This window comes from Xenopus laevis, chromosome 2L (genome assembly GCF_017654675.1).
Source record: "Xenopus laevis strain J_2021 chromosome 2L, Xenopus_laevis_v10.1, whole genome shotgun sequence".
NCBI classification, from domain to species: Eukaryota; Metazoa; Chordata; class Amphibia; order Anura; family Pipidae; genus Xenopus; species Xenopus laevis.
In genome coordinates this window covers 84,769,005-84,782,870 of record NC_054373.1, presented here as the reverse complement: position 1 = coordinate 84,782,870, position 13,866 = coordinate 84,769,005, and the positions used below count along the sequence as shown (strand labels likewise).

The 13,866-nt window shown below is 38.5% G+C and overlaps 1 protein-coding gene across 3 annotated transcripts in view; it reads right to left on the bottom strand.

The window, feature by feature from the left end:
- Window positions 1-13,866, bottom strand: part of ago4.L (argonaute 4, RISC catalytic component L homeolog) — a 70,835-nt gene that overhangs the window by 21,439 nt on the left and 35,530 nt on the right. For all 3 annotated transcript variants that reach the window (NM_001096105.1, XM_041581102.1, XM_041581103.1), the window contains exons 2-8: window positions 10,562-10,730; window positions 8,585-8,705; window positions 6,561-6,742; window positions 6,273-6,409; window positions 4,492-4,626; window positions 4,303-4,390; window positions 3,136-3,283 (exon numbers count right to left, since the gene is read on the bottom strand). In NM_001096105.1, the coding sequence (NP_001089574.1) occupies window positions 3,136-3,283; window positions 4,303-4,390; window positions 4,492-4,626; window positions 6,273-6,409; window positions 6,561-6,742; window positions 8,585-8,705; window positions 10,562-10,730 (980 nt within the window). The remainder of the gene's footprint in view (window positions 1-3,135; window positions 3,284-4,302; window positions 4,391-4,491; window positions 4,627-6,272; window positions 6,410-6,560; window positions 6,743-8,584; window positions 8,706-10,561; window positions 10,731-13,866) is intronic.

The window sequence follows — 13,866 nt, the reverse complement described above, 5'->3', positions numbered from 1 at the left end:
CTGGGAGTAAAGCCTTGGAGGGGAGTAAAGGCTGATAAGGCAGTAATTACAAAGCCTGCTGCCCTGTGGCATTAGCTAAAAACCCCACTGTGTCAGAAGTACTGCCCTGTTGTGTTCTTAGTATAAACAGGGGGGGGGGCTGCGCTGCAGAGAAGCTGGGAAAGAGTTCTGCCCAGCGTGGTGAGTCTGCTAGTAATGGAACCTCCTCCAGAATCAATGGGAAGTAGCTGCCTGGGCGCACAATGGAGAGTGCGAAGAATGGCCCCTCCCCTAGCAGTGACATATGGTGCATATGCACACCTTAGAAAAATGGTGCATAAGGCACTGGCGTGCAATTTTTGGGTTGCACACAGGGTGCACTTACAGTAAGTGCAAAATCTGCCCCAGCTGTTGCCTCCCCAGGTAGAGTGAAAGACAGCCTTGGTGAAGTCTCTTGTAAAATAGTGGTGCGCAACTGGTGCTAAGCCCACAATAACTCACTTGTGCTGCTGACAGTGAGGACAGTAGGAAACATAAGTGCCATTCCCATTCTGGACAATTTGTAGAGATGATTTGGCAGCTGTGCTCTCAATCTCAGTAAGACACACCCGCTCCAGGTGTAGGAAATTAACCAATTAGCTAGAGTACTGAGAGAAAGCAAGTGAAAAGGCAGACCTTGCTACTAGGTGCTCTTTATTGCACACAACATGTTTCAGGCCAGAAGCCCTTTATCAAGTGCCTGTGTTGTTTGCTGGAGGCTGATTAACATACTGCCTGGGTCTGAACTAGTGACCTGCAGGTTGCAACAAAGTCTCCTATACTGCTGTGCAAGGCAGATGGATTGTGCAGAGGGGGGGGGGGGGGCTCAGAGAGTGAATAGGCTGCTATTAAGGATATATGCTTACCTTAAATGAGCCACGGCAGGAGTTCCCAGACTGTAGTGTAGGGATCCTTGGGGCATATAAGGAGGATTGAGCAACAGGATGAACCTGGCTATACCTCAGCCCTGTGTCCCGGCCAGCGCATCCTCTCTCTGTATGTCAGAGGGAGGGAATCAATGCTGGATGGTCAGTGCACAGCACAAGAGACCCCGGTGACATCCTCAAGTAATGGATCAGACTACTCAGTGTAGCTGTCCAGCTCCGTATAATGTGAAGGAATTGTAATGAAATAAAAATAAAAGAGCAAAATAAATAGTAAAATACTCCTGAATGCAGGAGATGGTCCTAACCTCCTGAGGACACAACGAAACTGAGTGTCTCTGCCTACAGAGGAGGGGTATAACAGGAGGAGGAGGGGTCAAGTTTCTATTTTTTTTTTATTGTGTCCTGCCTCCTAGTGGTTCCAGCTATACCCACTGTCCCTGTGTCCCCCAAGCAGACCTAGAGAAATCTTACATTTTACATCACCCAATTTTTACTTGTGGTCCCACCAACGTATGTATTTTAATAAGTTTTAGACCATAATTCTATCCTAATTTTCCAAAATGGAAATGTCCTCTGTGAATGTTACTTTTAGTAAAATTAAGAGGTTCAAAATACCAACCAGATCCAGCCTGAATTCTTTTTTCAGTTGCTTTTCATTTCTTATTTTGTACCGGTTTCCTAAAACTTAAGTGGACATTTTAAAGGGGTGGTTCCCCTTTATTACAGTTTGGAAATAGATGAATCATTTAAATCATATTTGCAATTTGTTTTTATTAAAAAAAAATTACAGTTTTTAAAATAGCTACCTGCAATGGTAGTGCTACATAAAGTATCTCTGCAATGTGACTATGAAGATTTTCATTCATCCAGGTCATGGTATATCTAGTATAGGTAAATCTAAAACAACTGGACTTGCCGAGTAATCATAGAAAGCAAGTCCAGTTGTTTTAGATTTACCTAAACTAGATATTCTTAAATGTGAGTTTCCTGGCTGGAACAGCAAAGATCGCTTATATGTGGACTATATATTTTTGTGAGAGTGATCCTCCTTTGGGACTATAGTATATTTTATCGTTACAGCTACAGTGAGGTGATCCCAGTGGTGGCCAATATAAGGGCAACCATTTGGGAGTCTTAACCTTGAAATCAAGCAAGTTGCAGGTAAAATGTCCATGTGTAAAATGTATAATGAAGCAATAGAATTCTTAATGAATCAGATGAGGGTTGGGTGTGGGGCTGGTCAGATAAGGGATGACTGATGTAGTTGATGAGCATTAATATATTGCAATATATGGACAAATCCTAGTATTGTTTAAAGAGGAGGGAATTTTCTAATAGCTTAAAGTGATACTTACACGAAAAAAAAAATATTTTCAAAATGAAAAACATGTCTGTGTCCTTAAAGGGATTCTGTCTCAATTTGTATGATGTATTTTTTATTTCTAAATTACACCATTTACACTGTAAATAATTCCCTCTACAATATAAAATTCCTGAACCAGCAAGTGTATTTATTTTAAGTTGTAATAATGGTGTGTAGGCAGCCATCTCATGTCATGTGCTTTCAGAAAGAGAGGATGGAGTTGCTTTCTGGCAGGCCGTTTTTCCTACTCAATGTAACAATGTTTTTTTTCTTTTTGAGTTCTGTTCTTTGATCTACCAGGCAACTGTTATCTTGTGTTAGGGAGCTGCTATCTCTTTACCCTCCCATTGTTCTGTTGTTAGGGTATAGGGAGGGGGATGATATCACTCCAACTTGCAGTACAGCAATAAAGAGTGACTGAAGTTTATCAGAGCACAAGTCACATGACTTTGGGCAGCTGGGAAACTGACAATATGTCTAGCTCCATGTCAAATTTCAAAATTAAATATAACAAATATGTTTCAATGGATTTCAGTGCAGAATTCTGCTGGAGCAGCACTATTAACTGATGCGTTTTGAGTGCAGAGGACCTTTTTCTCTCTCTCAATTTTTTTTCAGTTTTGTAAATTTGTAATACAAAATATAAGACAGTATATAAGACAGTAGGAGAAGATTAGTTCTGTCACTGAAGCTAGGTACACTGACCTAGTACTCGAGAATGGGGTACAAACACAAAATAAGCATTTAGAACAGTTTCCAGTTCACAGAATCCAAACGGGTTAAAGCTGTCCATAATTAGACATATGCTATTATTTGAACAGCTTGTGCAATAATTACTGAATTGTTTGTGGTTTGCAATTCACTTACCTCAAGTGGTAAGTATGTGTGTTTCTGCTCCTGTCCAACTTGCAAGCAAGGGAGATGGGGATATTTTAATTGTAAGCTATATTTCTGCTTAAAGTACTGAGCAACAGTACACTCCATGGCTTGACCATTCTCCAACTGTAAAGGAAACCTGTACATAGAGGATACATTGTGTTCAAATGGTACTGTATTGGAAGGCATTCAAAACACTGAACAGAGATATAAGACACACTATGAAAATCTTAAATAAATATTCTCTAAACCAGGGGTCCCCAACCTTTTGTACCTGTGAGATACATGCAAATCTAAAAAGTGTTGGGGAGCAACACAAGCATTCAAAAGTTCCTAGGGGTATCGAATAGGGGGTTCTGATTGGCTATCTGACAACCCCTATTTGGAATGGCAGACTACTGGAGGCTCTATTTGACAGAACCCAAACCCAAATCTTATGCAACCAAATCTTGCCTCCATAGTACCTGCTTTGAGGCCACTGGGAGCTGGGGGTTGGTGAGCACCATGTTGCTCTGGTTGGGGATCACTGCTCTAAACAAGCTTTGATTTACAATATGAAGTGCAATTTCCTGTACAGTACACTACTGTATGGCATTGACAATGTTTGTTCTCATACAAGGGATAAACAATTTAAATTTCAAATTTCAAACAAGTTTCAAACAGGCAAACTTTTGAAGAAATTTGTTCTTAGAGGAATAGGTACCAAAGGAGCAGCCCCATTAGAAAAAGGCAACATGTACTACAGGTTGCTGTGTAGCATAGGGTTATCTATAAAGGACTGGAGGGGTGCAAGAAGCTACAAATGTATTTGGAAGTTGTTCAATTTGCTACGGTACACTTGCATTTTGTACAGCACGTGAACAGGAATACTTCACAAAATACTGAAGGTTACTGGTGTGCATTTTTATTTCATCCAAAGATTTTTAGTAATAACACAACAACATGTGTGGTTCCATATTAGGCAAAGCAGTTTATGGTTGTCATTTCATCATTTTGACAGGTAATTATTATGAGGTCCTAGATTTTAAACGTTAATAGTTTATATGAAACCTTATTTTTACTTTTAACTTATATTCAGTATAAACATTAAGTGAGGATAACTCAAAAGACTGGCACAGAATACCTTTCATACCAAAGGAAATTGAAAAACGATCTTACGTCTGGTGGCTTGCTGGCCTTCTAGTAACATTGCACACTCTGTATTTTCTTTTCATCTGTCCACAGTGTGTCACTTCAACTTTCAGACCTGAAAAATAAAATATCTATTTTATATATCACTGATGAATGAACATAGAAAGTGTAGAGAAGGCAAATACAACTAAAAGGTTTTTGAAAAATAACCATCACCTCTTATTTCTTTGGTGAACTTGACACGCTGTGAATCAGTCAGAGGCTTTGTTTGCTCATTGATGTTTTGCACGTCTAGGACTTCACACATAAATTCTATGACCGGCTGAGCTCGGTAAAAAGCTGTTGCAGAAACTAAATAAAAACAAATGCATTTTGTTATCTATGAAAAGTTTAAATATCTAAAGAAGTACCTATCTATATACACACAAAGAAATCTTCTATTCTATAAATTTTCTATTTAATCGGTGCTATCTATGCTTCTATTGCAGATTGCTTAAAGATTAACCTGCAGGAGTGCCCAAAATAGGTAAGCATGTGTGAAAAAGATTTAAGAGCGTTCTGTCCAATTTAAGCTGCCAAAGTTTGAAAAACCTACCCGTCAAACATTTTAAAGTGACCTGAGTCTGATGACCATGTGGCCACAATATGTGGAATATTAGTAAATACTGTATCAATTCTAACAGCAGGCTTTAATTAAACGTGGAGATTCTGCTCGACAGGGACAAAATTAAGAAAATATATCAACTATTGTTTAATTTAGAACAGGTCTGTGACCCCCCCCAGCTGCTTTATAAAGACATGAGAAAGTGAAAAACTAAACTTATTAGAAAAATTGTCACAAATAAAATATAGAAAGCAACTGAAAATGTCTTTACTCCTGATGAACTACCTGAAAACAACTGAAAAACAAGTGATGGAAGGTGAACAACCCCTTTAAAGACCATTGCGGTAAAGGAAAATTATGAAACAAAAACAGCCATAGTGCAGTTACACTATTCTCAAAGCCTCGACCGCAAAAAGCTTTTCCAGACAAAAAAGTCAATGAAACTTTGTGAATGTAACTACATGGCAACTACATTCCTATAGATGCCTAACAATCTTAATATTTTTGTTTATGCATAGGAGACTGCGAAGTCATAACTTCTTACACACAGTTTAATTATGCATTCCTCCAGTGGCAATATTATTAAAAAAAAAAATTTGGAATGCTTGTTTGGCTTACTCAGTAAGAAAATACATAGTTTTCAAATAACACCCAAGATAAAGACCTAAGAAACACCAGATTCATTCTGCATGTTCTCGAACCATAAATTTGAATTTATGGTTGCTACTATATTATATATTCAAAACAAAACCCTTTTCAGCATAGAGAGGCCAATATGAGAAATTCTATTTTTTGGAGCATTGCAGTTATAAACATGTGAATCAATGCAAAGCTAAGGGGACATATACAAAATTTTGAAAAATTTTAATTCTGTGAGTAGCTTCTACATCTCCCTAATTGCAATGCTGATTGTATGCCCAAGCCCCAGGGAGTTACACAAAAAAAATTAACTGGATGAAAATAAATAATGTGCAGAAAATGCATATCATTAATAGAATTGATAATAACTACAGGTTATAACACATATGGGCAATTTGGAAATGGAGACACACAGGCAGGGAGGAACTTGGGAGGGGTATTCCCTACTAATACGGAGTTCAACCTGTCAGTTAAAACTATGACGACTTCCTGCGGGAGAATGGAGAGACACTTCCCATTCCTCATTTCAGCCTAGACTCAGAAGTAGAAGCCTCTTTTTGCAGCTCTGATATAATTATCGCTTTAGGTGGTAAAAAGCTTTTGAAACATTTTTTTCTAGCACCAAAACATATTGTAAGGAAGGGAAACATTATACTAGAAAATGAGTATTATACAAAAAGTCTCCTTTAACTGTTGCACTCATCTCTGCATGATCTATATTTAGAATTTTTGCTTCTAAGTAGAGACCACATACCATCAATATTGAGCATCATGTTCCACATAGCTGGACGAACAGACTGGTGAAAGCCAAACCAAACTTCTCGGCCACCACCGAGTGGGTGATAATAACCTTCAGGAGGAGAGAAGAAGGACCGTCCAACTGGTGTATACCTAGAGATATAAAAGCAAAATGCAAGTAGTACATAACAACACTATATAAATATATAGACTCTTCTGTTATAAAAGTTCCCTTAAAAAAGAAGCAAATTTCAGCTTCACAATCATATATTTTTAACTTGAGCAACATAACTGTTGAAAATACCTCATGGATGGTAGATGGCGAGTGATTACATCTAGCGCCTGAACAGAATCATCCGGAACTTCACTTAGATGTCCAGAGAGAGCCTCTAAAAGAAGCTGAAGACTCACTACCGAGACCCACTGAATAGTGACTTTGAAAGTCTGGTCTTTGCCTTCACCAGGAAGGGTCACTTCCAAATCAACCTTCGAAAATACAACACTGTATTAAAAATAAACCATTTTAAAAGCAAACATTGCTATTAAAGGGATACTGTCATGGGAAAAAAAAAAATTTTCAAAATGAATCAGTTAATAGTGCTGCTCCAGCAGAATTCTGCACCGAAATCCATTTCTCAAAAGAGCAAACAGATCTTTTTATATTCAATTTTGAAATCTGACACCTGTGCTCTGATAAACTTCAATCACTCTTTACTGCTGTACTGAAAGTAGGAGTGATATCACCCCCTCCCTTTTCCCCCCCAGCAGCCAAACAAAAGAACAATGGGAAGGAAACCAGATAACAGCTCCCTAACACAAGATAACAGCTGCCTGGTAGATCTAAGAACAACACTCAATAGTAAAAACCCATGTCTCACTGAGACACATTCAGTTACATTGAGAAGGAAAAACAGCAGCCTGCCAGAAAGCATTTCTCTCCTGAAGTGCAGGCACAAGTCACATGACATGGGCAGCTGGGAAATTGACAAAATGTCTAGCCCCATGTCAGATTTCAAAATTGAATATAAAAAAATCTGTTTGCTCTTTTGAGAAATGGATTTCAGTGCAGAATTCTGCTGGAGCAGCACTATTAACTGATTCATTTTGAAAAAAATTTTTTTTCCCATGACAGTATCCCTTTAAGCTACAACCATGTGTATGGAATGGTTAAAATAATTTGAGTTTCTTCTGCAGGACAACTACTCATGACAGAATTGAAAAGTGATGTTAAAATAAAAACAAAACCTAACAAGCAGACTATAGTAAAAGAGCAAGGAATAAGTATGGAAAGCGATGATGCTAAACCCCACTCATCCAAACGCCAATAGATTTCTTACAAGTTTGCTAATTCATTGAATTGAGTAGGCAAGACTGTTAAAGGTGGTACAGATATGGGGACTGTTATCCAGAATGCTTTGGGGAAAAAAAAAATGTTTTCATGTTTTCAATGAATCAGTTAATAGTGCTGCACCGGCAGAATTCTGCACTGAAATCCATTTCTCAAAAGAGCAAACAGATTTTTTTATATTCAATTTTGAAATCTGACATGGGGCTAGACATATTGTCAATTTCTCAGCTGCCCAAAGTCATGTGACTTGTGCTCTGATAAACCTCAATCACTCTTTACTGCAAGTTAGAGTGATATCACCCCCCCTTTTTCCCCATCAGCCAAACAAAAGAACAATGGGAAGGTAACCAGCTCCCTAACACAAGATAACAACTGCCTGGTAGATCTAAGAACAACACTCAATAGTAAAAACCCATGTCCCACTGATACACATTCAGTTACATTGAGAAGGAAAAACAGCAGCCTGCCAGAAAGCATTTCTCTCCTAAAGTGCAGGCACAAATCACATGACCAGGGGCAGCTGGGAAATTGACAAAATGTCTAGCCCCATGTCAAAATTGAATATAAAAAAATCTGTTTGCTCTTTTGAGAAATGGATTTCAGTGCAGAAGTCTGCTGGAGTAGCACTATTAACTGATGCGTTTTGAAAAAAACAACATGTTTTCTGATGACAGGATCCCTTTAAGTCTACTAGAAAATCATGTAAACAATAAACACAATTTGCTTCCAATTAGGATTAATTATATATTAGTTAGGATCAACTAATACAAGGTACTGTTTTATTAATGGGAAATAGTTTTAAAACATTTGGACTATTTGGATAGAATGGAGTCTATGGGAGACCAACTTTCCGTAATTTCAAGCTTTCGAGATAATGGGTTTCCGGATAACGGATCCCATACCTGTACTATAAATCTGTTAAAGCATGTAATTAATCATTCTACAGGAAATGTGCCATTATTCCCTAATAAATTACTTACTCTGTCTCTGCCAATTGGTAGTGGGTGAGCAGTGTACATGTTCCTTTTACCATCATAACCTGGCTGGTTGTCTCCAAAAATCGGCATCTTGAAATGACGTACCATTGTATCCACCACCTCCCTGCAGAACAGAAGAATCAACAAATTTACAGTAATTCTATGGTGTCAGTTGGCTGCACTTACTGAATAACGGAGTAAATGTACATCCCATCTGATGCTTTAAACATTAAACAAACAGCACAAAATGGTGGATCAAGATAAAATAGCAATAGTTACAGATACATATATACTTTTTGACAAGAATCTTGAAATCAGGGATTTTAAGCCTCATGGTAGGACACCGCAGCCTTAAAAGGGTTGATCACCTTTGAGTTAACTTTTAGTATGATGTAGAGAAGGATATTCTGAGTCAATTGGTTTTCATTTTTTATTATTGTTGTAAAGTTTTTAGCTTTTTATTCAGCAGCTCTTCAGTTTGCCCTTTCAGCTGATTTCTAGGGCACAAATTATCCTAGCAACTAGAGATACACCGAATCCAGGATTCAGTTCGGGATTCGGCCTTTTTCAGCTGGATTCGGCCGAATCCTGCCCAGCCAAACCAAATCCAAATTGGTTTATGCAAATATGGTGGGGAGGGAAATCATGTGACTTTGTCTAAAAACAAGAAAGTAAAAAATGTTTCCCAGTCCCACCCCAATTTGCATATGCAAATAAGGATCCGGATTCGGTTCGGCCGACTCTTTTACAAAGGATTCGGGGGTTCGGCCAAATCCAAAATAGTGGATTCGGTGCATCCCTACTAGCAACCATGCATCAATTTGAATAAGGATGAATAGGAGAGGGCCTGAATAGAAAGATGAGTAATCACAAAAACAATATATTTGTAGCCTTACAAAGCATTTAATTTTAGATTTTCAAATCTGGAAAGGGTCAGAAGAAGGCAGCAAATACTGTAATTAAAAAAAATAAATAAAAAAAAAAAGACAGCCAAAAGTTGCTTAGAATTGGCCATTCTGTAACATACTAAAAGCTAACTTGAGGTGAACCACCCCTTTAGGTCTATGTTCACATACAGTGGTTTCTTGGCCTGCATACAAATGCCACTATCCACTAACTCCTGTATCACCAGCATAGCAACCATGCACTGATTGAAATAAAAACTGGAATATGAATAGGAGAGGACCTGAATAGAAAGAGGAGTAATAATAAATGTAGCAATAACAATACATTTGTAGCCTTAGGAAACAATTTGTTTTTAGATGGGGGTCAGAGGCCCCCATTTGAAAGCTGGAAAGAGAAGGTAGCAAATAATTTAAAAACTATAAAAAGGAAAAAATCAATTGAAAAGTTTCCTAGAATTAGTCATTCTAGAACATACTACACGTTACTTAAAGGTTAACCACTCCTTAAAGAAAAACATTTTCTATTGGTTACGTTTTATGAGAACATATAGTTCTCCTACAAGTCTCCCAATTCCTAAACTCCTAATGGGGGAATGCCCGCTAAAATGCTTGTGGTGCAGTAAATTCATGTTTAGTATACAAAATACAGCATTATTTATATATCTTCTATATAGCATTATTTCTACATCTATTTTAGATTTTAGTTATCCTTTAAGCTTATATTAAAATTTCAGTTACGCTATAGATTTCCTTTAGCTATACAGCATATTCTCAAAGCATCCTCAAGTGGATTAGATCTGATTTCATCTGTTAATCTATCCACATTAAAAGATGTATGCAGGGAGACTTTATTCTACTGCTGTGTCACTTGCTACTCCTTAGTGGCTAATCTGCAAAGATAGTTACAGAATAATGCCACTTGATCAAAGACATGACCAGTAAAAAAATCTACTAGCAAAAATGGCAGTAACCTTATTTTAATTAAAAGGATAAACTTGTTTGTTGTAAATAATAATAATAATCAGACATCTTTAAAAGCATGATAACTAAATGTATATACAGTAGTTTATATTACCTGTTGACTCTCCTTGGCCTTTTCTCTGGCTTGATGTCCACATCATAATGGTAGACATCGATCTTCGGGATCTGAACCTGAAAATGGTTGGCCAGTAGCCTAATTGGCTTTCCCAGTGTTCCCAGGCCAGGACGCCGCGGAGGCTGGAAGAGGTTAGTCGGTGGAGGGCCTGAAATTAAGGCAGAGAGGGGGAAAAAAAATTATAGAACGCACAAGCATTTAAGTAGCCACTGAAGGCAACTGACAAAATAATCTTCCACTAAAGAAAAAAAAAAAAACTGATTTGGGAATTTATCTAAAAGATTTTAAAGGAGAATTCATCCCTTAAAGGGGAAGGAAACCTAGTTGGAGCAAACCCCCCCCCTCCCGTGTGTTGTCCACCCTCCCTCCTCCCCCCTGGCCTACCCGTCCCGCTGGGCAAATGCCCCTAACTTGTTACTTACCCTTCTGCGGAGGTCTGGTCCAGGGAGTTCACAGATGACATCTTCTTCCACACGATCTTCTTCCTGCTTTGAACGGCGCATGCGCAGTAGGAGCATTTCACCGGTACGATCTACTGCGCATGCGCCAAAGTACTTTGTGACTTTTGGCGCATGTGCAGTAGATCCGTACCGGCGAAACGCTCCTACTGTGCATGCTCCAAAATGCCGTTCAAAGCAGGAAGAAGATCGCGTGGAAGATGTCGTCTGTGAACTCCCTGGACTGGACCTGCGCAGAAGGGTAAGTAACAAGTTAGGGGCATTTGCCCAGCGGGACGGGTAGGCCAGGGGGGGAGGAGGGAGGGTGGGCAACACACGGGAGGAGGGTGAGGGTTTTTGCGCCAACTAGGTTTCCTTCCTCTTTAACTAAAATGCTCCAACTGTGCATGCGCCGCTTCACCGGTCTCAGTCTTAGATTACAGAAGACCCGGAAAATGGCTGCCGTGAACTGCAATCCCTGAATCTCCACCAATCTGAATCTGACAATTAGTGAAGCTCAGATACATAGAATGACCAATGCATGTGATTACATATTCATAGAATTCACAAATAGTTTGCATATTTTACCTTTTAAAATAAAATTCTAATGAGACACTTTACACCTACTGTAAAGATACTAGCATTGCAAACGTACAGTAGATCTAGCCCAACGACCTGATTTGCTCAGTCAGTTAGGCCAATTGTGACCATACTGCTCAATTATCTGGGCATGTACAGAAAGTCTATTGACAGAGAATCCTGGTAGATCAGAAATTCTGCTAAGACCATGAAAACAACCAAAACAAAGACATTCCACACTAAAGCCATTTGTGTTAACATATGCCTGAAAAAATGCAGAGAAGCAACAAAGATGCCTGCCAACATGTGTATTAAGGATGTCCACCTGTTTACACATTTCTGTAAGACAGTCAGCAAGGCAGGTCTTGGTGACTGAACAAGAGGATGTACCATAAAATCTGATAAGCTGTCTACTTCAGGTTCTTTATAGCCTCACTAATTCTAATTTCCTACTTTCTAATTAAGAGTAACTATACAACTACAATATGTACAGACTCTAAGGGCACACATCTGTTGTGATGAAGAATTAAAGGAACAGTACCAACCAAAAAATGATGTTTTAAAAATTTTTTAAATGAAAATATCATGTAGTGTTGCCCTGCACTGGTAAAACTGATGTGTTTGCTTCAGAAACTCTACTATAGTTCATATAAACAAGCTGCTGTGTAGCAATGGCAGAAATCAAAAAAAGGCTATATGGCACAGGTTAAATGGGAATTACAGATAACACCATTATGTTATATAGAGCTCATCTCCTACCTGCTGTGTATTTTGAGCCTTTTCTCCTTTGAATGGATGTCCCCCACTGCTACACAGGTAGCATCCAGGTGAAAAGCAGGAAGTAGTGTTCTGGCTATTATGTTAGACATTCAGTCACTCCAGTCTTTATACATTATATTTTTGGCTAACTAACTATATTAGAAACATTTTTTATTTTGCACAACCTATTTACCCAGTTTTTATTTTTACACTAAACCGTTCCTCTAAAGGGGTGGTTTACCTTCAAACAACTAGTTGTTTTCAGATAGATCAGCAGAAATAAAAAAACTTTTTCCAATGACTTTCTATTTTCTATGTGTGACCGTTTTTCTAATATAAAAGTGTAAAGTGTCATTTTTCACCTTCTGAAGCAGCCCTGGGATGGGGAGGTCGCCGACCCTGTAAACTGTTCTAAATGGATACATTTAGTTGATACATTTCTTATCTTTGTTCCTGCTGAGCAGAATCTCTAGGTTTCATTACAGGCAGCTGTTAGAATTGATATAATAGTAACTAATACTCCAGAGATGCTGCTGAGAAATGTATCAACTAAATGTTGCAAAATTGTAACAGTTCAGAGTCTGCACCTGAATTACTGAGCTGCCAGAGACACGAACATTCAACTTTAAACTTAATATTTTGGAAAAACAGTAAAAAATAAATAAATAATGGAAAGTAATTGAAAAAAGTCTTTATCTGGGGAACAATCTAAAAACAACTGAATTGAAAAAAAAAGTGTTTGGAAGGTGAACAACCACTTTAAGCTACAAATCAGTTCCCCAACAGACCTGCTTATCTTAAATTGCTACAATTACTTTTTGCTTATCTTAAATTGTTACAAAAGTATCTAAGTGCACCTGGCACATACAGTATTCTGGGCTCTCTGCCAAAAACCAATTAAATTTTAGAAACTTTGTATGTTTTTCTGGCTGTTCAGTGCAAGAGATCAAATAGAACGTCGGGACATTTCAGTAACAATCTGGAACTGCGGGTTGAGCGGTCAAAACCGGGACTGTTGGGAGGTATGTTTAAATGTATTTAAACATTGCCACGTAAAAATACAGAATATAGCATTTCCAACAATGCATGGGGAGGGAGTGCAGAGCAACCAGGAGAGGACCTGGTCCCAAAGTGGTTTTAGTATATGCCAATATTATAAGATTATGCCCAGCTTAAAACTTGTATTTACCCCAGAAACTGAAAAGTGGAAACCACCAGGAATGGGAGGTTGATGCCGTCTCATGCTCCTCAAGGATGTAAAATACAATGATTTAAGAGGATAATGATCACCTTTCAACCAATGGTTGAAGACAGAGGCATATGCTGCAAAATAGTGATGTGTGGGCCGACCTGAAGACCGCGGGTAGGGGTAGACTGCCGCACAAAGTTTGCGGAGCTCCTAGCACCAGACGCACTCATTTTTATATAGTCCAACACCAGCAAGCCCTGCCCCCCTTCCCTGATGTCACAGGGAGCTCACAGAGACTTCATGGAGGCACTATGTTGATT